This window comes from Meles meles, chromosome 20 (assembly GCF_922984935.1).
Source record: "Meles meles chromosome 20, mMelMel3.1 paternal haplotype, whole genome shotgun sequence".
In the NCBI taxonomy this organism is placed as follows: domain Eukaryota; kingdom Metazoa; phylum Chordata; class Mammalia; order Carnivora; family Mustelidae; genus Meles; species Meles meles.
Genome location: NC_060085.1, coordinates 31,052,483 through 31,079,566, shown reverse-complemented (window position 1 = coordinate 31,079,566; position 27,084 = coordinate 31,052,483). Strand labels below are relative to the sequence as shown.

The 27,084-nt window shown below is 39.4% G+C and overlaps 1 protein-coding gene across 23 annotated transcripts in view; it reads left to right on the top strand.

The window, feature by feature from the left end:
* CADPS (calcium dependent secretion activator) overlaps positions 1–27,084 on the top strand; it is a 483,094-nt gene that overhangs the window by 221,174 nt on the left and 234,836 nt on the right. For all 23 annotated transcript variants that reach the window (XM_045990930.1, XM_045990927.1, XM_045990929.1 and 20 more), the window contains exons 4-6: positions 309–389; positions 19,495–19,728; positions 24,356–24,477. In XM_045990930.1, the coding sequence (XP_045846886.1) occupies positions 309–389; positions 19,495–19,728; positions 24,356–24,477 (437 nt within the window). The remainder of the gene's footprint in view (positions 1–308; positions 390–19,494; positions 19,729–24,355; positions 24,478–27,084) is intronic.

Sequence of the window (27,084 nt, the reverse complement as noted above, 5' to 3'; positions counted from 1 at the left end):
GTAAACACTTTCTTCATTGGACCAAAATAGAGGTGCTATATTGGGCCCTCATTAGATGCACCCCTGCCTAACAGTTCCAAAGTGACTCTTGTGCAAGTTCATTCAAATGTCTTTCCTAGCAACTGCCTACCACATGGTAGGATTTAAACTTAAGGTTTCCGTCCAATTGGATTTGTCTGTTAAGAGATTCTTAACATTTAGTGAAATATGTCTATGGGGGCAGAGATCGGGGCATGTAAAATGCAAAGTCATGAGTTTATTGGGTTTTGTGATCTGAACTGAAAGTCTGTATTTGTGCTTTTGTGCAGCTGGACAATCCAGATGAGCAAGCAGCCCAGATCAGACGAGAGTTGGATGGACGTCTCCAAATGGCGGACCAAATAGCCAGGGTAAAGAATCTTTGGGGACATTTGCTGGGGGACCAGGCCAAAGCCCCACACAGGAAGCACACTGATTATTAAGGTCCATAGACAGATAAAATGGAGAAGCAGAGAGGAAGAAAGATGGGGACAATCATATGATTGGACCCTCAACCCTCCTTTCTCTGGGCAGCTCTCCCAGAGGTGGCACATATATTTCCCCATGCTCCAGTCAACACAAAAACTCCAGCTTCCCCTTTCCCCCAATATTTCCAACTGTCTATTGAGCATGTCCTCTCAGATATTCCCCTGCATTTCTAGTTAAATGTGTTCAAAATCGAGCTCCTTGTCTTCTTCTTCCCGCCATACATACTTACCTACATTGGCTCCTCTTCACATGTCCTCCGTCGGTGACTATGGATGGGACCTCCTAGGCATTTTCAGTTTCTCTTTTCTCCCCATAGCACCCCACTCAGTCAGCCACCCAGGTCATTGATTCTGCTTCTGAAACGTGGGTCAGATCTCTGGAATGCTTTCTAGTACTACTGCTGGGGCTTTGATTCAGGCCCTCATCCTCATCGCTGGGATCTGACAGTAGCCTCCTAGTGGGAATCCCTGGCTCCACTCCTGCCCTCGCCTGTCTGTCCTTCACATAGTTGCCTTCCTAAGCCTCATGCCTGAATATCTCAAAAAGAGAGACTCAAAATCCTTCAGTAGAATCCTCCACTGTCCCCAGTATGAAATCTAACCTCTTCAGAATGATATTCCAGGCTCTTAATCCACAGACTAGATCCTTTCTTACTCACTCACCTCCCACAACTTTCCTACCAAAATTTCCCATTCCAGCTACAGAGAATGTCTCCCTCTGAAGAGTCCAGCAGGACCTTCCCAGCCTCAGTGACTTTGTACCCACTAGAGTGATCTTTCTTATCTTCTCCATTTAGCATACCCTCTTACTCAGCCTTTGGTACTCAACTTAAAACCCCTTCTCTAAAAGCTTAGCTAGTTCCCCTCACTCTCATGCCTTCTTCATACCACATAGAAACCTTTATTATAACAATTCATTGAACAGTGACTGTATTTTTACATGTCTGAGCCTCCTAGTAGAAAAATTTCTCTAGAGTTGGGATCATGTCTGACTATTGATGACTGAACCTAAGAGTTATCTACTATTACTGCTTTTGCTGTCACTTGTGTTATTATTGACAGTAGTAATACAGTCATATTCACTGAATATGATTCAGTGTATGATTCCATTTCATGCATACTAAATGCTTTACATGTACCATCTCATTTAATCCTTTGAATAGCCCCATAAGAATATTTCAGTAATCATTTTTGTTTTAGAGGTGGGAAAATCAAGACTGAGCATGATAGATACTAGTTAAGGCTCTGCACTGTACTCTGTCTGTCTAAGATATGAGGCCTGAGAGAAGGGTAAGATGTTTACATAAGGTGCAAAATATAAAAGCGAGGGGCCAAAAATGCAGTAAGCAAGATAAATAACATTTTAATGAAATATTTTTAAATCAAAATTAATGCAAAAATCTATGGAGAAAAAGTATCAAAATTTTAAATAATTAGATTTTACTAGTTCCTATGGTAACCACAGAACATGTGTGCCTATGAGGGTAGGGGGCTGTGGGAGGTGGTAGGGAGGATGGGCAGTTAGCAGAGCTTGCCATCCAACCTTTCTCTTCATGGAAAGAAGTGTGTCAGGACATGGGCACGTGGGAAAGACTTCCACTAGAAGAGAAACCAAAAAGAGATTCCAAAAAGCTCAAAAATCTCCATTTGTGCTTAAGCAGCATTATTGAAATATTTTGCATCTTGTTTTTGGACATCTTTGAAGTTTATAGTAGAGTCAGTCTGTTGGCTAAAAATAATATGCAACTATGGATTTGCCAAAAGGTAGCGTAAAAGGCTTTTATGTTTGAAAAATCCTGCTTAACGAGGGTAAAAACATCAATAAGGCTTCAGAATTTACTTCCATAAACTCAGTGTCTTCTCAGCAGATTATCCAGAAAATAGAGGTCATTTGGTCCATTCTCTGCCTTTAGGCAACTTTTATATCCCCAACTAATAAGCATTCATTCTATTTGAAGAAAATTACACACACACATATATACTCCACACACACTTCAAACACGAGTTTGTGGCTCCTTTATTTTAGTTGTTTACTTTGAGGCTTCACATGATAATTTAAGAAATGAGTGTAGGCTAATTTCAATTTTTAAAAGACCATGAATGAACAACTGTTACATAGTGAGCCATATTGCTCATCTTTGAACAGTAGTAGACCAAAAAACTCTCTCCCCCAGCCCATACCCCTAGATATTCTGATACCAAGTAGGATATTATTGACAACTTAGAACTGGTCTTTCTTAGACAATGAAATAGCCAATTGGAGTGAATCCTGGTCATTAATTTTAGAGAATGGAGAGTAATTTCCAAGTATATGGAAAATTCTCCCAACATTTAGGGTTTTGAGGATTTCTGTGAAAGAGTCTGCCCATCACTATCTCCTGTTCTTGTAGAAATGAACTCTCTTTTCTTTGTTGTTTACTCATGCCAGTGGTCTCCTTGCCACAGTAGTTAGTCCTAGAAGTGTGCACTTTACCCACATGAAACCAGTCACAGTTTCCAGCCTGCCCTACCACAAGTCATTGGTCCAGAAATGGATGCCTGATGCATTACTGCATCATTCATTGGATGCCAATGAATTACTGCCCTGGGACATGTGGACTGTGGGCCAACAGCTGTGTTTTCTCATGCTAGGAAGAAGTCTGCAGTTGTGTTTAATTCTTCCATGTAGGGCAAAGAAGATAAAAGAATGAAGTCAATATACAAAGAGACAGAGGCAGGAAATATACCAAGATACTCAGGATGTTCAAGCCCCTGATTGCACTTATTCTTGAGCCTCAGCTGTGTAACTGCTTTTCCCTCTTTAGTTGGGTTCTGAGACAAATAAATTCTCTTTGCCTAAGCCAGCCTAACTAATAAGAAGGAAAATTGAGACATATCTGCTAAAAATTGAATGAAATATCAAGATTTTAGATATTGGCTAGGTCATGAAGGGATATTGAAACAAAGCACCCCAGCTTATCTTCTTTTAGCAAACCCTGATTTTTCTATTTCTGACATCACAGTGAATTTTAGTGAGAGTGTGCAGTTCAACCCATATGGCTGAACATCAGCTCCTGTAAATATCATAACCAGAAATTCCTGGATAGGGGACAAGCAAGATGGTGGTGTAGGAAGATCCTGAACTCACCTCCTCCCACAGACACAACAAATCTACAACTGCATGTGGAATTGTCCCCTCTGAAGGGGGCCTAGAAACTGGATGAGCAGGGTCTCCACAGCAAGGGATGGCACTGAAATGGGTAGAAGTGGCAGAGACACAGTCTCATTAAGGAAGAAACCACACTCCAAATGCGGCATCCCATTCCAATCAGAAGGATCTCAGAAATACAGGAATTACTGCTGAGGAGCAAGAGATTTGAGTTCCATATCAAAAACTTCAACCCTTAGATCCTACACAGATCAGTCCCCAAAATACCAGGCTTTGAAAACCAACAGGGAATGCACTCAGGAAAACTATAGAACTGTAGAGAAAACAAAACCGCTATCAGAGTGCTTAAGCACAGACTCACTTGACCCAGAAACCAGTGCAAAAACAAGAGATTGAAAAGCACATAGACCACAGGTGAAGGAGATCCACTTACTAATCTTAGAATGTCAGCCAGTGATGCAGGAGACAGCTGAGCCTCTCCCTGGAGACTGAGACACTGGCTGCAGCCAATTTTCCTATTTCATTCTGCTGTGCTTATCCTGGTGCTTGTAGGCACCATTGTGGAATCCTCCCTTTAGACTGCTATTTCAGGAGATGTGCCCCACTGAGAGACCTGTACAATCTTGTACCTCAACAGGGCCTCTCAGCCAAAAGGACAATAACCCTACCCCAGCATACCTGTAGTATTCACAGCGAGGCCTTGCAGCCAGAGGGGATGGGGCCAGCCCTGCACAACGGTATATTGTCACCCAGCCACTGCAGGAGAGTGTACATAGCCCACACTAGGGACACCCCTGGGTGCTTCACTCAGGTGACTAGGGAAGTTTGCATTACTGGGCCCCACATGACACATTCTGCATAAAGCCACTCTTTTAAGACTGGGAGACTAATCAATCTAATAGAAATAAATAGAAAATTAGGCATAGTGAGGAGACAGAAGAATATGTTCCAAATGAAAAAACAAGACAAAACCTTAGAAAAAAAACAAATGAAATGGAGATAAGCAATCTACCAGATAAAGAGTTCAAAGTAATGGTCATAAATATGCTCACCCAACTTAGGAGAAGAATAGATGAACACAGTGAGAACTTCAACAGATAGAAAATATAAAAAAGAGCCAAGCAGAACTGATGAACATAATACCTGAAATGAAAAATATACCAAAGGGGCTCAACAGCAGATTAGATGATGCAGAAGGATGGATCATTGACCTGAAAGATATGATATACAAATCACCCAATCAGAACAGCAAGAAGAAAAAAAGAATTTTAAAAACTAGGGTAGTTTAGGGACCTCCAAGATAACACCAAGTGTACTAACATTCATATTATGGAGTCTCAGAAGGAAAAGTGAGAAAGAAAGGGTCATAAAACCTACTTGAAGAAATAATGGCTGAAAACTTCCCTAACCTGACAGAGGAAACATCCATCCAGGTCCACAAATCACAGAAAGCCCCAACTAAGATGGACCCAAAGGAAAACACACCAAAACACATTATACTCAAAGTGTTAACAGTTAAAGAGAGAATCTTAAAATCATCAAGAGAAAAACAAGTCGTTACATACAAAGGAGCCCCCATAAGACTATGGCTGATTTTTTTTTTTAAACAGAAATATTGCAGACCAAGGAGTGGCATGATATACTCAAAGTGCTATAAGGAAAAAACTTATAACCAAGAATATTCTACCCAGTATGATTATTACTCAGAACTGAAGACAAGGAGTTTCCCAGACATGCAAAAGCTGAAGGAGTTTGTCAACACCAAACCAGCCTTACAGGGAGTGTTAAAGGGATTTCTTTAAATGGAAAAGAAAGTTCATAACTAGAAGTAAAAAAATTATGAAAGTAAAAAATCTCACTTGCAAAGTAAACATATAACCCAGGTAGTAGATGAATCACTTACATAGCTAGTATGAAGGTTAAAAGATAGAAGTAATAAAATCATCCAGACCTATAATAATTATTCAAGGGATACACAAATAGTAAGATGTGATGTAAGATGTCGAAAACAAAATGAGGGAGAGGTAGAGATGTTGTACTTTAAGAATATACTTGAACTTCAGCAAACATCAGTTTAGAATAGAGTGCCATATAGGTTGGATGTTATACATGAGCCTCATAATAATCACAAATCAAATATGTGTAATAGATACACAAAAAAATAAAGAGAAAGAATATAGGCATAACAATGAGGAAAGTCACCAAATCACAAGAGAAGAGAGCAAGAGAAGAAGACAGGAAGAGAGAAAAGCTACAAAAACAACCAGAAAATAATCAACAAAATGGCAATAAACATATCTATCAGTAATTACTTTAAATGTAAATGGACTAAATGTTCTAATCAAAAGACATATAGTAGCTAAATGGATTAAAAAACAAACTAACAAACAAGACCCATCTGTATGCTGCCCACCAGAGACTCATTTCAGATCTAAACACAAACACAGACTGAAAATGAAGGCACGGAAAAAGGTATTTCACACTAAAGAAAAGTTGGTGTAGCAATAATTATATCACACAAAACCAACTTTAAAAAAAGACTATAACAAGAGACAAAAAAGGGCATTACATAATAATAAAGGGATCAGTACAAGAAGAGAACATATAACACATAAATATTTATGTACCCAACACAGAAGCACCTAAATACATAAAGCAAGCATTAGCAGACATAAAGGGAGAAACAGATAGCAATAAAAATAGTAGGAGGAGACTTTAACAGCCCACTTACCTCAATGGAGAGATCATCTAGATGGAGAACCAGTAGGGAAACATTGGCCTTAAAAAATACTTTAGATCCGATGGACTTAATCAATACATACAAAGCGTTCCAATCAGAACAGCAGAATATACGTTCTTCTCAAGGGTACATGGAATAATTTCCAGCAGAGATAGTATGTTAGGCCACAAAACACATCTCAATAAGTTTAAGATTGAAATCAGATCAAGTATCTTTTCTGACAATGATACAAAACTGAGATCAACTACAAGAAAACTATAAAAAAAACTACAAAAAACACAGAACCACAAACACATGGAGGCTAAACAACACGCTACTAAACAACCAGTGGGTCAATGAGGAAATTTTAAAATACCTTGAAACAAATAAAAATGGAAACACAATGGTCCAACATCTGTGGAACACAGCAAAAGCAGTTCTAAGAGAAAAATTTATAGTGATGCATGCCCACCTCAAGAAACAAGAAAGATTTCAAATTAACAATCCAACCTTACACCTAAAGGAACTAGACAAAGAACAAAGCCCAAAGTTAGTAGAAGGAAGGAAATAATAAAATCAGATCAGAAATACATGAAGTAAAGACTAAAAACAAAACAGTAGAAAAGATCAATGAAACTAAGTGTTCTTTGAAGAAATAAACAGAATTGATAAACCTTTAGCCAGATTCATTAAGAAAAGAGAGTTCAAATAAATAGAATCAGAAATGAAAGAGAAGTCCCAACTGATACCACAAAAATACTAAAGGTAAAAATAGAGTACCACAAATAATTATACCCCAACAGATGGGACAACCTAGAAGAAATGGACAAATTCCTACAAACATAAAGTCTTCTAAAACTGAATCAAGAAGAAATAGAAAATCTGAATATACTGATTGTTATTAATGAAATTGAATCAGTAATCAAATAACTCCAATAAACAAAACTCCAGGACCAGATGGCTTCACAGATGAATTCTACAGAACACTCAAGAGTTAATACCTAGCCTTCTCAAACTATTCCAAGAAACTAAAGAGGAAAAAATGCTTCTGAATTCATTCTGTGAGATGTTAACACTACCCTGATATCAAAAACAGAAAATTACAGGTTGATATCCAGGATGAACATAGATACAAAAATCCTCAACAGAATAGGAGTAAAAAATAAAAAATAATAAAAATAAAAATAAAATATGAGAAATCTGAATTTAACAGTACAGTAAAATGATCATATAGCATGATCAAATGGGATTTATTCCAGGGGTGCAAGGATGATTCAATATTGGCAAATCAATCAATGTGATCTATCACATTAACAAAAAGAAGGGGAAAATCATATGGCCATTTCAATAGATGCATAAAAAGCATTCACTGAAATTCAACATTTAACTGTGATTAAAATTCTCAAAAAAGTGGGTATAGAGGGAATGTACCTTGATATGATAAAGGCCATCTATGACAAACCTATAGCTAACATCATACTCATTGGTGAAAAGCTGAAATTTTCTGCTAAAATCAGGACGAAGACAAGGATGCCCACTCTCACCACTTTTATTCAGCACTGTATTAGAATTCTTGGGTGCTTGGGTGGTTCAGTCGGTTAAGCGTCTGCCTTCAGCTCAAGTCATGATCCCAGGGTCCTGGGATGGAGCCCCTTATCAGCCTCTCTGCTCCGTGGGGAGCCTACTTCTCCCTCTCCTTCTGCCTGCCTCTCCCCCTGTTTGTGCAGTCTCTCTCTCTCTCTCTGTCAAATAAATAAGTAAATAAATAAAATCTTTCAAAAAAAAAAAAGTTTAGCCACAGAAATCTGACAAGAGAAAGAAATAGAAGACATCCAGATTGGGAAAGAAAAAGTAAAACTGTCACTATCCACAGATGACATAATACTGTGTATAGGAAACCTGTAAAACTCCACCAAAAGACTATTAAAACTAATAAATGAACTCGTAAAGTTGCAGGATACAAAATTAATATACATAAATTTGCAAAATTTGTAGATACAAACAACAAACTATCCAAAAGAGAAATTAAGGAAACAATTCCACTTGCAATTGCATCAATAGAATAGAATACCTAGGAATGAATTTAAACCTGTTACTTGGAAAACTAAGACTCTGATGAAATACAGAAATAAATAGAAAGGTATACTTTGCTCAAGAAGTGGAAAGATTAATATTGTTAAAATTTCCATACTACCCGAAGCAGTCCTTACATTCAATGCAATACCTATCAAAATACCAATAGTATTTTTCACAAAACTGGAACAAATAATCCTAAAATTTGTATGGAAGCACAAAGACCTCAAATAGCTAAAGCACCTTGAGAAGGAAGAGCTCAGGTGGAGGTATCACACTCCCTGGTTTCAAACTATACTACAAAGCTATAGTAATCAAAACAGTATGGCACAAAAACAGCTGCACAGTCAATCAGTGAACAGTATTGAGAGTCCAGGAATAACCCCACACTTATATGGTCAATTAATCTTCAACAAAAGAGGCAAGAATATACAATGGGAAAAAGACAGTCTCTTCAATAAGGGAAAACTGGACAGCTACATACAAGAATGAAACTGGGCCACTTTCTTACATCATATACAACAGTAAATTCAAAATGGATTAAAGTCTTAATGTGAGACCAGAAACCATAAAACTCCTAGAAGAAAATATAAGCAGAAAACTCTTGGACATAAGAGTAAGCAATAATTTTTTGGATCTGTCTCCTCAAGCAAGGGCAACAAAAGAAGGGTTATATCAAGCTAAAAAACTTTTGCATAGTGAAGAAAACCATCAATAAACAGAAAGACAACCTACTGAATGGGAGAAGATATTTGTAATTGATATAACCAATAAGGGATTAATATCCAAAATATATTTTAAAAACTCACACAGCTCAATTTAAAAAAAAAAACAAAAAACAACAAACAATCCAACTTAAATGGGCAGAGGATCTGAATGGATATTTCTCCAAAGAAGACACACAGATGGCCAACAGATATATGAAAAGATTTTCAACATCATTAAGCATCAGGGAAATGCAAATCAAAACTATAATGAGATACCACCTCATATCTGTCAGAATGACTATCACCAAAAAGAAAAGAAATAACCGGTGTTGGTGAGAATGTGTGGAAAAGCGAACCCTGTGTCCTATAGGTGGGAGTGCAAAATGGTAGAGCCACTATGGAAAGCAGTATGGAGGTTCCTCAGAACAAATAAAAATAGAACTATCATGCAATTCCACAATTCTGCTTCTGGATATTTATTTGAAGAAAACAAAAACATTAATTTGAAAAAATATATATATGCACCTCTATGTTTACTGCAGCATTATTTACGATTGCCAAAATAGCGACGCAACCCAAGTGTCCATCAGTAGATGAATGGATAAAGAAGCTATGGTGTATATATACAATGGAACATTACTCAATCCCAAAGAAGGAATGAGATCTGAGATCTTTCCACTTGTGGCAATATGGATGGATCTAGAGGGTGTTTAATAAGTGAAATAAATCAGACAGAGAAAGACAGATACCATATGATGTCACGTGTGTGGGGAATCTAAAAAACAATAAGCAAAATGAAACAGAAACAGACTCCTGGAGAACAATCAGAGAACAATCTGGTGGTTGTTAGGAGATGAAGGTCTGGGCAAAATAGAGGAAGGGAATTTAAAGGTATAAACTTCCAGTCATAAAATAAATAAGACACATGTGTGCGTGTACAGCATAGCAAATAATAATATTGTAATAACCTTTTTTGGTGACAGATGGTACTAGGTTTATATGGTGACCTCTTTGTAATGCTAATAAATGCAGAATCACTGTGTTGTATACCTGTAACTCATGTAATATTGTACATTAACAACTAAAAAATGCCTTTACAAATATAGGTCCTCACTTTTCCATCACTGGGATGGATTCCACCCCAATTCAAAGATTCAAGATGACTTTCAACCAGGCCTACACCTTACTTCTTCCTGCCCATCCGGCCTTTATTAACTGTTCCATGCTCTTGGATTGGAAGAATAAACATTGTTAAAATGTCTATACTGCCTAGAGCAATCTATACTTTTAATGCCATTCCGATCAAAATTCCACGGGTATTTTTCAAAGAGCTGGAGCAAATAATCCTAAAATTTGTATGGAATCAGAAGAGACCCCGAATTGCTAAGGAAATGTTGAAAAACAAAAACAAAACTGGCGGCATCACGTTACCCAATTTCAAGCTTTACTACAAAGCTGTGATCACCAAGACAGCGTGGTACTGGCATAAAAACAGACACATAGACCAGTGGAACAGAGTGGAGAGCCCAGATATGGACCCTCAACTCTATGGTCAAATAATCTTCGACAAAACAGGAAAAAATATTCAATGGAAAGAAGACAGTCTCTTCAATAAATGGTGCTGGGAAAACTGGACAGCGATATGTAGAAGAATGAAACTCGACCATTCTCTTACACCGTACACAAAGATAAACTCGAAATGGATAAGAGATCTCAACATGAGACAGGAATCTATCAGAATCCTAGAGGAGAACATAGGCAGTAACCTCTTCAATATCAGCCACAGCAACTTCTTTCAAGATATGTCTCCAAAGGCCAAGGAAACAAAAGCGAAAATGAACTTTTGGGACTTCATCAAGATCAAAAGCTTCTGCACAGCAAAGGAAACAGTCAACAAAACAAAAAGGCAACCCACGGAATGGGAGAAGATATTTGCAAATGACAGTACAGACAAAAGGTTGATATCCAGGATCTATAAAGAACTTCTCAAACTCAACACACACAAAACAGATAACCATATCAAAAAATGGGCAGAAGATATGAACAGATACTTCTCCAATGAAGACATACAAATGGCTATCAGACACGTGAAAAAATGTTCATCATCACTAACCATCAGGGAGATTCAAATTAAAACAACATTGAGATACCACCTGACACCAGTTAGAATGGCCAAAATTAGCAAGACAGGAAACAACGTGTGTTGGAGAGGATGTGGAGAAAGGGGAACCCTCTTACACTGTTGGTGGGAATGCAAGTTAGTGCAGCCACTTTGGAGAACAGTGTGGAGATTCCTGAAGAAATTAAGAATAGAGCTTCCCTATGACCCTGCAATTGCACTGCTGGGTATTTACCCCAAAGATACAGATGTAGTGAAAAGAAGGGCCATTTGTACCCCAATGTTTATTGCAGCAATGGCTACGGTCGCCAAGCTGTGGAAAGAACCAAGATGCCCTTCAACGGATGAATGGATAAGGAAGATGTGGTCCATATACACAATGGAGTATTATGCCTCCATCAGAAAGGATGAATACCCAACTTTTATAGCAACATGGATGGGACTGGAAGAGATTATGCTGAGCGAAATAAGTCAAGCAGAGAGAGTCAAGTATCATATGGTCTGACTTATTTGTGGAGCATAACAAAGAACATGGAGGACATGGGGAGATGGAGAGGAGAGGGAGTTGAGGGAAACTGGAAGGAGAGATGAACCATGAGAGACTATGGACTCTGAAAAACAACCAGAGGGTTTTGAAGGGGCGGGGGGGTAGGAGGTTGAGGAACTAGGTGGTGGGTAATAGGGAGGGCATGTACTGCATGGAGCACTGGGTGTGATGCCAAAACAATGAACACTGTTATGCTGTAAATAAACAAATAAAAAAAATTTTAAAAAAAATGTTTTGGGCATTGGCTGTATAATTTCATGTAAACTCTCATTTAGACCTGTGATAAACAATCCAGGGAATTACAATAAATCTTCCCAGTTTAGGCACATTGAAGAGTTTAAGTGATGTGTCCAAATTCACTTGGCCAGTAAGTTGAAAGCTGAGTGCTCTGATTCCAAGTGTCGTGCTCCTTTTGTGAGTAGTCAGATGACAGGTAGGAAGTTACACCAGGACAGGAATATCTCTCTCATTGATGACTGCCCCTCCAAGAAGCTACTTTCTCTCTTCCACTAAAATTTACTTTTCTTTAGTTTATCCAGAAGGCCAAATGAAGCAGAAGCAGAAGACAGAACTGGCTTCTGGAATTCTGCATCCTTTCTGCTTTGACTTCCTTAGAATCTGATAAAGAGGTTGTAGGGGCTGGTGTTTCTGCTGGCAGCATTGTTATCATCACACGCTTATAAAAGGCGTATGTGTGTCCTTTCTTCCTAGAAGAGAAGGAAGGCAAGTGCAGGGCAGCTTTCCTCTGCTGAAACCTTGTGCTGTAAGCTATCAATTTAGTCACACCCACGTGCCACGTATCATCAGACAGAGATGGCTGTATGAGCCTCCACTGGGAATATCAGACCTGCTCTCTTGAAAGTTCCATGAATAGGGGCACCTGGATGGCTCAGTGGGTTAAGCCTCTGCCTTAGGCTCAGGTCGTGAATCTCAGGGTCCTAGGATCAAGCCCCACATCAGGCTCCCTGCTCAGCAGGGAACCTGTTTCCCCTCACTCTCTCTCTGTGTCTGCCTCTTTGCCTACTTGTGATCTCTGTTTGTCAAATAAATAAATAAAATCTTTTAAAAAAAAAAAGTTCCATGAATAGGAGCACCTCGGTGGCTCCGTCAGCTACGCATCTAACTCTTGATTTCGGCTTACGTCATGATCTCAGAGTTGTGATCTCGGAGTTGCCTTGCATTGGGTTCCATGCTGGGTGTGGAGCTTGCTCAAGATTCTCTCTCTTTCTCTCTGCCCCACCCCACCTAAAAAAATGTTCCATGAAGAGATCTGAATTCTCTTTTTTAAATGTGGTAGAAAAGACTTCTTTATCCCTGTTCAAACATTTTTCCAAATCCTCTCATATTGATATTAAAATGTCCTCAAATTTCACCTAGGAATTAAGTCTAAGTTATTTAAACTGTGTGATCAGAAGTTGACATTGGAGCTTCAACAGACAGATTGTGGCATTAGTGGTACTGTGATATTTGCCAATTCTTTTGGCCACATTTTGAGGTAAAATTCCAAAATTCGTGAGCTAATTATGTAAGACAAATAATACAGCTTTTGTAGTATTCATGGCAGAGTTCTGGGAGTGAAACACCATTGGTTTTTCACACTATCAAGTAAATGTGGAGTTGCCGTTTAAACCCCTATTCTCTGCAGAGCAAAACTATCATCTCATATCATGGTCCTGTTGCAAACATTGATGAGACTATGCCCCCAGGAAAGAAACAATGTCCAAATATTTCCCTGATGGCAAGTTTCTGTTCCACGCATTTCCAAAAATCAGATAAAAATAGAATCCTCTCCAACCAGAGAATGATACTACCCACCTCCCTGCAGCTTACAAATTAATATTTTGTACCTGGCATTCACCCTGGGTCATGAAGTAGCAATGTCCAGGCACACAAAAGTTTGCTTAGGTTTTTTTCACCTGGAAGAATGTGTGTACAGAACATCTCCATGACTCTGACCTTTACAGGTAGTTAACAACCCAGGAAAATCTGAGTTCAAGCAAAAAATCTAAATCTTGGGGCATCTGGCTGGCTCAGCTGATTAAGTAAGCATCTGCCTTTGGCTTCAGGTCATGATCCCAGGGTCCTGGGATCAAGCCGCATTTCAGGCTCCCTGCTCAGTGGGGAGTCTGCTTCTCCCTCTGCCCCTTTCCTCCACTTGTACTCTCTCCCTTGCTCTCTGTCTCTCTGTGTGTCTAATTAAATAATCTTTTTTTAAAAATCTAAATGCTGAGGGGATCCTCTGAAGTTCATGAAGTAATAACAAACCACTTAAAGATGGGTTTGAGTAAAGAAGCCAATCCTGGAAGTTATCATGCCTATGCCCAAAATACCTTCTAATTTGTGTGATGCTGAGTTTTACAAACTATTTACCAAGACTTTCTTTCTCTCATTTAATATGCCTACCTTTGCTCCATCACTCCCTGATCTTCATCCAATGCCCACCATTGCACAGTCCACGTTATAATAATAGTGGAATGCTCATTGCTGTGGGGGGCTGGGCTTTCCCTAGTCCTCTGCTGAACGCTGAGATGGAGTGATGCAGATGGTGGGCCATGCTGAGGGTCTCCATAGGGTTTGCCTTGGTTCTTTGCCGTTTGGGGCCAGATAGTTCTGCCCTATCCTATGGTAGCTAAAAACAGGGGCTCTAGGTTTCAAATCCAATTCTACGAATTACTGATTTAATTTCTATGTATTATTTTCCTCCAGAACATGGGATTAAATAACAGCACTAACCTCAGTTGTTGGAAGAATTAAATGAGGGAAAGCACGTAAAGCGCTTAGCTTAATGCCCAGGACGCAATTAACAATTGTAAATGCCAGTTAGCATCATGGTCTTTAAGACAGTCACCATCATTATTATTGCTATTGTTATCATTGGAAGTGCTGGTGGTAGCATGGCGCCTGGTAAACATGGATATGGATATGTGTGCCTGCATGTGTGTATATGTTTACATATATATGAATCCATGTAGGTGCACATATGGATATAGTGTGTGTATACATATGTACTGTGCATGTGCTGATTTTATAGACATATAGTCAAAAAGTATTGGTATTTGCTATTATCTTTCATTCTTCACAATAACTCTCCACTTCAAATATGGAAACTGAAATTCAGATATGTGAAGAAAACTGTCTAAAGTCATAACAACTAAGTAGACCCAGGATTCAAAGTCAAGTTGCTTTCACCCATGTGGACTGGATAAGATTCCTTGGTGCCCTTTGGACACTGCACATGCCTCTTTCTTCATGTGTCACGTGCTGTTTACTAGATCATTTGCTGGCACTCCCTTCACCCCATACTATTACCTCTTGCCTGACTCTTTCATCCCCAGTGATGACATCCACACCATCTGACACATGATAGGAGCCCAGGAATTGCTTGAGAGATTGTTTTGAATAAGTGCAACACTGTCGCTGAGCTGTGTATCTAGAAAGTGTCCTTCTGCCACATCTTCCTTCTGATCGTCTATCAGTTTGTCATTTGAGCCTTTGGAATCTAAGCATGGTCTGAGGGGCAGTACCTTTGTCTGCTTGTACATGTACCCACTTCCTCCTCTATGGATAAAAATGCGAAGACAGAAAAGTCGATGGCTGACAGAACTGTTAGCACTTTCAAATGCTATTTCTCAAGATGTTCCAAAAAACCACTCCGTGTGGCTCGACATAAATAACCCTGTTAGGAATTGTCCTTGGGAGGCCATCCCCATTGAGGAATGGTATCAGTCCCGAACGAAATAAATGGACGGCAGAGATTTTCTTTGGAAGACTTTGTCCACCCATATGCTATGTCTCTCATAAAGTGATATGAATAAACAGTGTTTTTGTCAAGGCTAATTTACTTTTATGCCTGGGAAAAGTAGCAATCAAGATGGACGACTACATTTTCCTCATTTTGGCACAACTTCAGCTTTGAAATGTGTTTGTAATGGGTCTGCTGCCGAAAACTCCCCTCAAGAACCTCAGGCTAGATTGACAGCATGCTATTTCTTCTCAAGGCTTTAGTACCCAAGGCAGAAAAATGTCCTTGTTTTCCCTTGCAGACTTGAGTTTTATGAGCCTCTTTTTATGATGTCATTAGGAACTGTCTAAGTTCTGGGAGGAGTGATCATTCTTTGGATTTTTCCTATATTCTGCTGCATCAAGTTTGTTGGACTCTAACTCTGGGCTAAAGTGGTATTGTCTGTAACCACTGAGTCTTCTTGCAAAACCTCAAGACTATGGAGTTAAGAGGCATTGAGTGAGTCCTAAAGGTGGGTGTGATAAAACGGACTGCACTGGATGGTAAGGTCTCTCAGTGCTGATTAGTAGGAAAAGAATCCACTTCACAGACACGACGGTTTTTCTCCTCATCTCCATGGCAACAGCAAGGCTAGCAGCTGCCAGTAAAAATTGAGAGATACCACTTACCCACTTTCCCAAGCATCCCATATAGTTATGAGGTTTGAGCCCCAACATGAGGAGTAAAGAAGTCAGTAGAACAGACCTCAGGCTGCTGGTATATAACCTGCTTGATGTCTTCTAACATGGCCTTGGGGACCACTTTTTGACCATGAATTAACTTCCCTCACTCTTTCCTTTGCTCTCAACAAGATGAGAAAATATTTGTGGCCATGTACAGTAATACAGACCTTCTTGGATTCATGGTTACTTGTATATTTTTCATGGAAAGAAGAAAAGAGCAATGATTCTGTCCCAGCCAACTCAAGCTGGTGGCAAACTCTTCCTCATCCACCAGACTCTCAGCCTGAGGGTCGCCTCCTCTGGAAAGCCACTCCTGATTCTCTCAGCAAGAGTTCATGTCTCATACCCTGCTGTTACAACATCTACCTTGTTGCTTCCCCAGTAGATCTTTCTCCCCACTGACTGTAAGCTTCAGGGGAACTGTCCACATCCTTTCATCATGATCCACCCAGTGTCTAACACTAAATTAGGCACAGTGTTGGTGGTAGTTAATATTTTCTAAGTGATGGTGGACCAGCATCCAAGTCCTCACATCTCTGTGTTCTTTTTCATAAAGTTTGTCCAAGTCTCTGAGGCTCACAGTTAACCTGGATTGAGTCCAAGAATGACAAGAAGAAAAAGGAAGTCTACTGTGCAAAATTTTAGAAGTAAGATTCTTGCCTTGAATCATTACTAGTTTTCGTTGAGCTCATCAACCTAGTGTGTTATTTCAGAGGTGTCTGTCCTGCTTCTCCTTTTACTTTCACCCACAGTGTGTTTAGAAACGTTCACTGGTGGACTGAGCCCAAACATAAAGCAGGAAGTGATTATACTAAGAGGCTCCAGAAGGAACAAGCACTCAAAGGTTGCTGGGTAGATTTCAGACCCTTGTGCTCATTTACATGGAAAAGCAGAATCTCACTGTTCTTCCAGAACTATTTCATCATCTCTCCACCTCCACCTCATGACTGAGTTTTAGCTGCATTGATAACTTAATATGGACAGTTTGACAAGCCATCCATTCATTCACTCAACTCATATGTGTACTTACTAGGTGCCAAAGATTACTCTAGAGAATCAGAATTCACCAAGGGTATCAAGACAGACATCATGACCTAGTGGGAAAGATAAACAATAAATAAATTCCACCATTTTCTATTCATTTTAATAAGCGTTACCAAAAAGTTGAGCCAAGGTATTATAAAAAAGTATAATAAAGGGATTCAACCTAGGGAAATAAAATTTTGAGGCTGAAATACAAAAGAGGGCAAGATGACTGAGAATTACCTAAGGAGGCAAGTGGGAAAGGGGAAGGCTTATGACAGCCCCTGGATAGGAAGAAGACTGGCATAGCACAAAGACATCTCCAAGCTCTATACAGAGGATTTACAATATGAATTTTATTGAAACTTCTATGGTAGCAAGAAAGAAATACCCTTCTAGCTAACTAGTGTGTGGGGAGATATATTGAAAGGAGAACAAAAGAATCTCAAAAGATCCAACAGAAAAAAATAGGTGGACTTTATGGGAATTAGAAAAACAATAAAAATTCAGAGCTCCTTTTTGTGACCCTAAATAACTTCTTTTTTCCTCTCCCCTTTCTCCCACCTTCCTGCCTTTCCTCCCTCCCTTTGTTAGTCTCTACCTCTATCCTCTCCCTACCTCCTTCTCTCACTTCTTTGTTAAGTGTCTTAGTCTTTCACATGTTCCAATATGGCAGCTACCCGTGAGTCTACAGGATCTTGCTATTTTAGCTCCACTGCTAATTGCAATCTCAGTATCTGTCAGTTCACTTGCTTGAGAGGGTAATTCAGTTGACTGTTGGCTACTTAATTGAATTAGTTGGTTGATTTGGGTTAGGTGCCCACATACTATGCATCTTATTTTTTTTGGCCACCCAGAATTGGCAAACCAATTCATGTCCCATGTGATCCAGGCAGAATTCTATCCTCAGCCACAGGGATGGAGGAAATAACTCATGCCGAAGCAACTCAACACAATATATCACCAGCCATAAAAGGTGGTTCAGGGTATGTATGTAAGTCAGACTTTGGGTGAGAATTTTGGAATAAAAGACATTACAAGAAGAGATATTTATCCTTCCTGTAGATATCATAATGTGATGTTATAAGGTGCAGATCTTTAGCAACGCTTCTGTGACATTAAGAGGAGCCAGACTGAGCATTGGGCTAACCCAAAGAGACCCAAACCAAGATTTGGGAGAAAAATTCAGTTGTAATATCATCTGAATCCTGATTCCAGCCTCCCTGGAAGCTGGTCTACCCCCAGACCAATTTCAGACCAATAAATTCCCTTCATTGTTTAAGCCATTTCCAAGCTGGATTTTTCCTATCACTTGCCCCCCCCCCCCGCCCCCGCCAAAAACCAGTCAAACTGATGTGGCTTGCCCCTCAACCTGATCTGTATGAACCAAGACTAAGGAGGGCAAGTTCATGTTTCAAGTGGAAAATGATTCTTTGAGAAGTGATTAATCCAAAGTATATTTAAGGCACTTGGATAACTTAGAGGTATAAAGAAATTAAATAGCATAGCTAAAGCATGTTGCTATTACAACTGAATTCATAAGCAAGTAAGGAAAAAATAGAGGTCAGTTTTGATACTGAATTCCTTTAATCTTCTTTTCTAAAGAATTTTAATCATGTTTTTCATCACTTCATTAATTTTTTCAATTTTTCTTGAAAACAGTAACTATTCTTTCTACTATTCCTTTTAGAAATAGCTACAGGCTATGTTTGAAACATCTCAAATGAGCTCCTCTTGAATTATTCATGTGAGAAAATCTCTATATGTATCCAGAAATAGGGTGTCTTTCTGTCTCTAAACTTAAAAACAACTGATTGCATTTTGCTAAAAAGAAAAACTGTTTCAACTGAAACCAGATTTAAAAAATATCACCCCATTTTTCTTTCCACAAATCAAATTTGCTGGAGAAAACTGGAGGAAAAATTGGACTATAATAAAATATTTGACTCTTTCTTACTATATGTTTATGTATATATCTCTCAGCTGTTAGATTGTAAATAACTAGAAGGCAAGCAGCTATCAACTCAGCTAGGTTGGACATTTTTCTAGCACAACACCACAATATCTGAGCAAAATTTCAGTGGTAGATGTTATTATAACTCTGGGCCGTAAGATGGAAACCCTCTATGTAAATCAGGTCTCTATTTACTTTTCTGCTCATACTTTTCTTTTTCTTTTTCTTTTTAAGGAGCGCAAATTTCCCAAGTTTGTATCCAAAGAAATGGAAAACATGTACATTGAGGAGCTGAAGTCATCAGTCAACCTGCTCATGGCCAACTTAGAGAGCATGCCGGTGTCCAAAGGCGGCGAGTTCAAGCTTCAGAAACTCAAACGCAGCCACAATGCTTCCATTATCGACATGGGTGAGGAGAGTGAGAACCAGCTCTCCAAATCAGACGTTGTGCTATCTTTCTCTCTGGAGGTAAAAAGCCCTAAACCCTTAAACATCTTCTGGCACAGCCAGCAGGATGTGGGTGATTAGACGCACCAAAATTAGCTTGCTTTCCTCCTTGCACCCCCAGACCAGTTATTAAAATAACAGCTTGCTAAGCATAGGTCAGCTAATCAGCAAGTGATTCCCCATCTCTAGGAGCCCATGCTTTCCTTAAGGAAATGTAGTCTTAAGAACCGCCTACTTAATTTAATCTTGCCTTATTTTTCATCTTAAAGCATTGCTCAAGGATTTTGTGAAGACCTTATGCACTCTAGAAAGTTTAAAATTTTGGCATCCTGTGTCGTTGTTATGAGAGAAAAACATAGCATCATTTGATGAGTTGTAGATTTTCTTTCTGTATGGCTCCTATTGGCTACACAGTATAGAGCCTCTTATTGCAATGGAGACTTTTTTACTGATCTCATCACCCAAAGAAAGAACCTGTTCGGACTGGGACTGTGGCAGAATGCTCCACATGCTAATAAATTTCTCTATAACTTCTGCTCATGTTTGTTCTTCATACATATAATTTAGGGAGTGGATCCAATCTGGCTACATTGGAATTGCCTGGGAAGCTGGTTCCGTGTGCAGATTCCTGGCATCACCCAGGCCTATTGACCCAAATCTCGAGGCAGGGGAAATACAACATGCTGCAGTCACTTTGAAAAATAGTTTGGTGGTTTCTCAAAAAGTTAAACATAAATTGGGGCACCTGGGTGGCTCAGTGGGTCAAGCCTCTGCCTTCGGCTCAGGTCATGGTCTCAGGGTCCTGGGATCGAGCCCCGCGTCAGGCTCTCTGTTCGGCAGGGAGCCTGCTTCCGCCCCTCTCTCTGCCTGCCTCTTTGCCTACTTGTGCTCTCTCTCTCTGTGCCAAATAAATAAATAAAATCTTTGAAAAAAAAAAAGTTGAACATAAAATTACCACGTGTAGAATGCAACTCTACTCTTAGGTAGCTACCCAAGAGAAATGAAAACACATGTCCCCATAAAATCTTGCTCCCCAAATGTTTATAGCAGCATTATTCTTACTAGCCAAAAATAGAAAAAATCTATATGTGTATTCACTAATAAATGGATAGACAAAATGTGGTACATCCATACAAAGAGTTACTACTCAGCAATTAAAAGAAACAAACTACAGATAACATGCTTTGATTTAGATGAACGTCAAAAACATTCTGCTTAGTGAAAGAAGGCAGACACAAGAGACACGTGTTGTTTGATTCCATTGATATAAAATGTCTAGAAAAGGCAAATCTCTAGATTTTAGAGATTTAGATCAGATTAGCATCGCCTGGGGCAAGAGGTAAAAATGGACATTAGATTTGAAATTAGATTAGCGTCCCCTGGGGCAGGAGGTGAAAATGGACATGAGGAACATTACTGGAGGAGATAAGAATGTTCTAAAACTAATTTGTGATGATGGTCATGCAACTTAGTAAATTTACGAAAATCATTGCATTGTACCCTTGAAATGGGTTAATTATATGATCTGTAAAATATGTCTCAGTGGTGTCAGAGGGAATCTCTGGGTGGGGTACACCACGAAATGCACATTTTAATAAGCCACCCAGTGCCTCTTATGTGCCCTGAAGTTCGAGAACCATTCATAACTTATTCAAGCTCAGAACCCCACAAGGATTTTATGATAGCCCTAGACTTGGGAAGACCAAGAAAATAGATCAAATTTCTGTAGATTTAGTTAGGATTTGCGAAGACTAGGTTAATTTTCTAGAGTATCATTAATGCTTGCTGTGAATTAACTGCAGATAATTTGTTTTACTATGCTCAGTTCTGATCAAGATAGTCATATTACAGTGTTTCAACATGTATTTTGCAGTTGAAAGAAGCCGTATTCAGTTAAATATAGGGCACTTGGTGTGTGAAAAATTCATCAGTGTAATTTCACAGAAACTTCCTTCCTTTCTTTCTTTTTTAATACTGCCACCTGAGGTACTGAATGCTTTTTCTTAGGTGTCTTTGAATTTGATTATTGCCAATTAGAGGTGGCAATTTATTCTCCACTGCCTCTTGTCTTTCTACAGAAAGTGAGAAAAAAGTGGTTTATTGATTTTCATGAAGTTTTTAAATCCGTAACTTCCTAATTCTTTACCAGTACTCAATATTATACAGCTGATTATCTGAAATATAGATGTGAGTCCCCAACCACACTCCCATGAGTATATGGTTCAAACAGGCTTTAGCTTGTAAGCACAAGTACAGAATGAAATGCCCTAGGATTCCCAAATACCTTTTACTTGGAACAGCAAATTGCAAATATACTAAAACTGCCAGCAGCAATCATTGTGCATCTGTATATTGGGTGACACGGTGGGGGGATGGTGAGAAGAGGGAGATAGAAGAAGGTCATCTCATCAGGGCAGACTGGGTTTGGACTTGCAGGTTGGTACAAGACATGTTTCATGCACGTCCAGAATTGCAAGGCTGGGAAGGATAGTTATGTAGAGCAGTGAACCTCAGCAGGAGAACTGAGGTCCAGGTTGCCCAGTGGCAGAGCCTTGCACAGGGAAGTGCTCTGACGGGCCTATATAGAGTACCGTTTGCCTGCTTCGCATCATAAACTCCGTGAGTCCTCACAACAGTCTTTTGAACCATTTGCAAATGTGGAAACAAAGCCGCAGAGAGGTTAAGGAACTTACAAATAATTAGACGGCTAGTGAAAATGCTGATTCAGGATTTGAACTAAATCTTTCAAATTACAAAAAAAATGCTGTTCTTGGTCCTGTGCCTCTCATTTCCTCTCATTTGTATGGTTCTTTCCAGTATGAACATTCTCAGTTACATACATCATCATATTTGGTCCTCACGTAACAGCCACGGAGGGATATAGGATATATATTATTATCCTCATTTTACAGATGAAAAGACTGAGACTTGGGAGATTTGGAAGAAAAGTGGTCTGACTTCAAGGCCAGGTCATTTGCTCCACATCACATGAGTGAGAGTGGTTCTCAAAGTATGGCTCCTGGATCACCAGCATCAGCAGCACCACGGAAATTATTAGAAATAAAAAACGCTTGGGCTCCATTCCAGACCTGCTTATCAGGGGGTGGAGCCCAGCAGTTTCTGGGTTTAGAAAGCCCTCCAGATATTTCTGATTTGCATCAAGTTTGAGAACCACTGGGCTTTTAAACAGCAAAACTGACTTGGTTCAAGGCCAGTCCTATTGTTCTTCCTTGAATCAAGCCCATTGAAGAAGTGTACACACTGGGTGTTGTGTGTAAGTAACAAATCACTAAATTCTACTCCTGAAACCAATATTGCACTGCATGTTAACTAACTAGAGTGTAAATACAAATTTTGAAATAAAAGAAGGAAGTGTACATTTTTTTAAAAGATTACATTTATTTATTTGACAGAGAGAGAGATCACAAGGAGGCAGAGAGGCAGGCAGAGTTGAGGGGGAAGCAGGCTCCCAGCTGAGCAGAAATCCTGATGTGAGGCTCGATCCCAGAACCCTGAGATCATGACCTGAGCCGAAGGCAGAGGCTTAACCCACTGAGCCACCCAGGTGCCCTGGAAGTGTACATTTTTTGCACAAACATATCCTTCTCTGTGTGTCCTGCCATTACCTCTTTTGGAGTACAACTGAGTGATATTTTAGTGTCCCTTGCTTACTGTAGATCCCTGATGCAGGTCATTTGTTTCAGATTTTTAAATCGGTATATTTGCCCTATCCTCCCCTCCAGTCCTCTCCCCTCTAATAAATGGCAGACCACTGAATATGAGAGTCTCAGGTGATTGAATGGAGTTAAGGGTAGTGGTTGGAAGTGCCAGGAATTGTAAATGATATATTTTGGTCCAGCAAAACACCAGCTTTTTTTCTCAGTCTAGTGACAGAGAGTATACAGCTGCAGATGTGTTTTGTTTTGATTCAACAATGTTGGCCTGCGCAGAGTTTGTGTATTTTATTCCTCCCTTTTTGGATTATTGTCAAAACTTCAAAATCAGATTTCTGACTTTGATTCTGATTCAGATTTCCATTTTCTGGGTAGGAAAAACTGTGGTATCTGGCAACTCCAGACTAAGGAAAGACAAGGCCACAGTGGGCTGCAACTGGGTGCCAACTGCTCTGTTTAGATGGAGCATATGCTCTCCTATTTTGCCCCAAGCTCCAGTACTCCCTGCTGTCTCTCTGCCTCTAATGATGAATGGTTCTTTGCCCTTTATCTTAGCCTTTGCTAAAAGAAAAGAGAAAAGTGAATTTCTGGGCCTTTGTCTCTGCCAAGTTCTGAATTAAAAGCTAGACTTTTTTAAAAGAAAATAAGAGAGAGCCTATTTATTTGTAGAAATGAAAAAGGATCCTATGCATTCAACCCAGGAAAAGAGAAACCCATTTCATATTACCTGTCCGGCCCTATGAGCTTCTAAAGTGGTGAGGGTTGTCTTTCCATCCAGGAGGCAAAAAGTTACACTATCAAGAATTGTATCTTCATGCTAGACTGGTACCAGCCTGGCTGATAGCAAACTGATAGAAATTGCCAGAAACTTGTTGGGTTTTTGGGTCACTTCTTCCCACCTCTATATTTTCTTCCGTGTGATGCTGTCCATGGGCTTTGGCAGTAACCTCCACCATGTGTGATTCTCTTTCCAGGTGGTGATCATGGAAGTCCAAGGCCTCAAATCCTTGGCTCCCAATCGCATTGTATATTGCACAATGGAGGTGGAAGGAGGAGAGAAACTACAGACTGACCAGGCTGAGGCTTCTAAACCAACGTAAGTTCTGCTCCTCCACTGTTCATCTTCCAGAAGGTGGTTCTCATTGGCTCCATTTTGTCTAACTCCAAGTTAAAGGTCTGGTTTACCCAGAAGGTTCTAGAAGGCATGTTCCTTGTTTGTTTTCCAAACAAGATGACTTGATTACATTCTTATTCGGCAGCTATAATAAGGATTGCAGTTCTTTCAGAGCAGAGAATAGAAGGAAAGTAAAGAAATAATCTCCTTTCTGGAGCTCTATGTAATCACCTTAGTTTCAATCCTTTAACAGGATGTGTGGGAAAATTTGATACAAATCTGTTTTATTAAATTTACTGAATTATATGTGGTTCATGGTTTAAGAGATTTTTTCAAAATCTTTCACTATGTCAGTAAAGACATAGAGAAAATCTTTCTTTAAAATCTTTCTTTATGTTAGTAAAGCAGTGTGTTATATTAAATATGATATATTAATTCATTTGATCAATGCATATTTGTCAAATGCTCAGTGTGTGTGTACAAGGTAGTGTTGCCCAGTGGAGAGGAAGGTAGTCACTGCTTTAGCCCTACAGAGTTCACTGTTGAGTAGAAGGATCAGAAATATAATCACATAAATATATGATTACAAATAGTTATAAATGCTGAAAAGGAAAGATTGCTTTGAGAGGAGGTAGCAGGGGACCTAAGTCACTTTGTGGGAACAGAGTCAGAATAGGCCTTCTGTAGGAGTTATGAGAAATTTGGGCTTGTATTATAAAAGTTGAATGAGATGAGGTGGGAATAGAAAGAGCATTCCAGGCAGTCAGCTTGTATAAAGGCCCTGTGGTTAACAAAGTCTCTATGGGAAAGCAGAATGGAAAGAAGTTTTCGTGGGACTAGAGCTCAGAGAACAAGGTATGCCAGAAACTGCCAGTGAGACAAGAAGGGGCCACACAATGGAGAGTCTTACTAGACTGTGAGAGGGAAGTACAGAGATAAGTGATTAGATATGTGTTTTTAAAAGATCACTGTGGCTGTAGCAGAGTGAGCCAGAGTTGAAGCAGGAGACCAGCTAGAATTCTGCGGCAGTGGTTCGTAAGAATAATGATGATCAATTCATCTGGGTCAGTAGACTCTCAGGCCTCAACAATTCAGGAGGGGTCACTGTTTTTTTTTCCCTCCCTATCCACCTATTTCTCTTCTATCTCAATTAAGCCAGCCTAGACTAATGAGCTTTCTTTTTTTATTGTTGTTAATCCATAAAAGTCATAAAAACAGTAACCCCTGATAGCAATGTACTGCCTCTCCTTCCCCAGAGCATTATGAACTGTTTAGCAGAACATGAATAATGTACCAGCGTGTTCAAACAAAATAGTTCAAAGAAAGCACTGAATGTTTCCCGGACTAGAGGAAATCTGAGGGCATTGTACGCCTTCAAGTGGTTCTTTGCATGAGTAGACAAAGGCCTCAGGTGCTCAGAAGCTGGGCAAAATTAACGAATGGAAACGAGATGAAATGGAAACCAATACAACTTGTAGCACATTATCTTTCCTCCCTTTTTTTAAACTTAGTTTTAAACTGAAAATTAATGCAGTTTCTTTTTTACTGCCTGAAAAAGTCCTCATTTTCCACACACCTGCTGCCATGGCCTGACCCTTATCAATGCTATTATGTTATGCTGCATTATTTATATGTGCTTTTATTTTCAAAGATTTTATTTATTTATTTCAGAAAGAGAGAGATCACAAGTAGGCAGAGAGGCAGGCAGAGAGAGAGGGGGAAGCATGCTCCCTTCTCAGCCCCGATGTGGGGCTCGATCCCAGGACCCTGAGACCATGACCTGAACCGAAGGCAGAGGCTTAACCCACTGAGCCACCCAGGCGCCCCTTATATGTGCTTTTAAAAATGTGTCATATGTGGGGGAAGAAAAACCTGTTTGGTGTTTCTGCCAACTTTTTGGATGTTGGGCCTAATATGGTGTCCTAAGATAGAGAAGGAAGGAGAAATCTCTGATTATTCTAACAGGATGTTGTTTCGTATGAACTATTTTAACTTAAAACATAATTCATATCATTTTATTAGGCTTAAAGGTTTCAGCTGCCAGGGTAAATGATGAGCTGATTTTCATGGGCTTATGAATGTTTAAAACAGAGTTTCAGATTACAAATAAATATGGAACACTTCGGTCTACTTACTTGAAATACTCATATTTCCCACATATATTTACTCATATCCACACATGTGCTTTATTATGTCCATATTCATAAACATCTCACACTAAAACATTTTGCTTTTCCAGCCAAAGGTATAATATTTTTATTTTTCTCCCATCGGTGAGCAGGTATTACTAAAACCTCACAGAGGATTTACTTGTTTGCTTGCTTGTTTTTAAATACATGAAGAATGCAAGTTTTCGCGGCTAGGGTCCAGTCAGATCAGTCAGGAGTGGCTACCTTGAGTATTATGTTAAGAAGAGTTCTGAGGGCAGATCTATATTTTGAGGAAAATAGTGCGTGATGAACTTGTTATGTCTGCCAAAGGAGAAGAACAAGTGTAAATGCCTTGTATATGCCATTTCTTAGTATTCCAAGGAGATATATGCAGAGTCCGAAATCTGGCAATGCTTGTGTTTCTTGCTGTCTCCTTTTT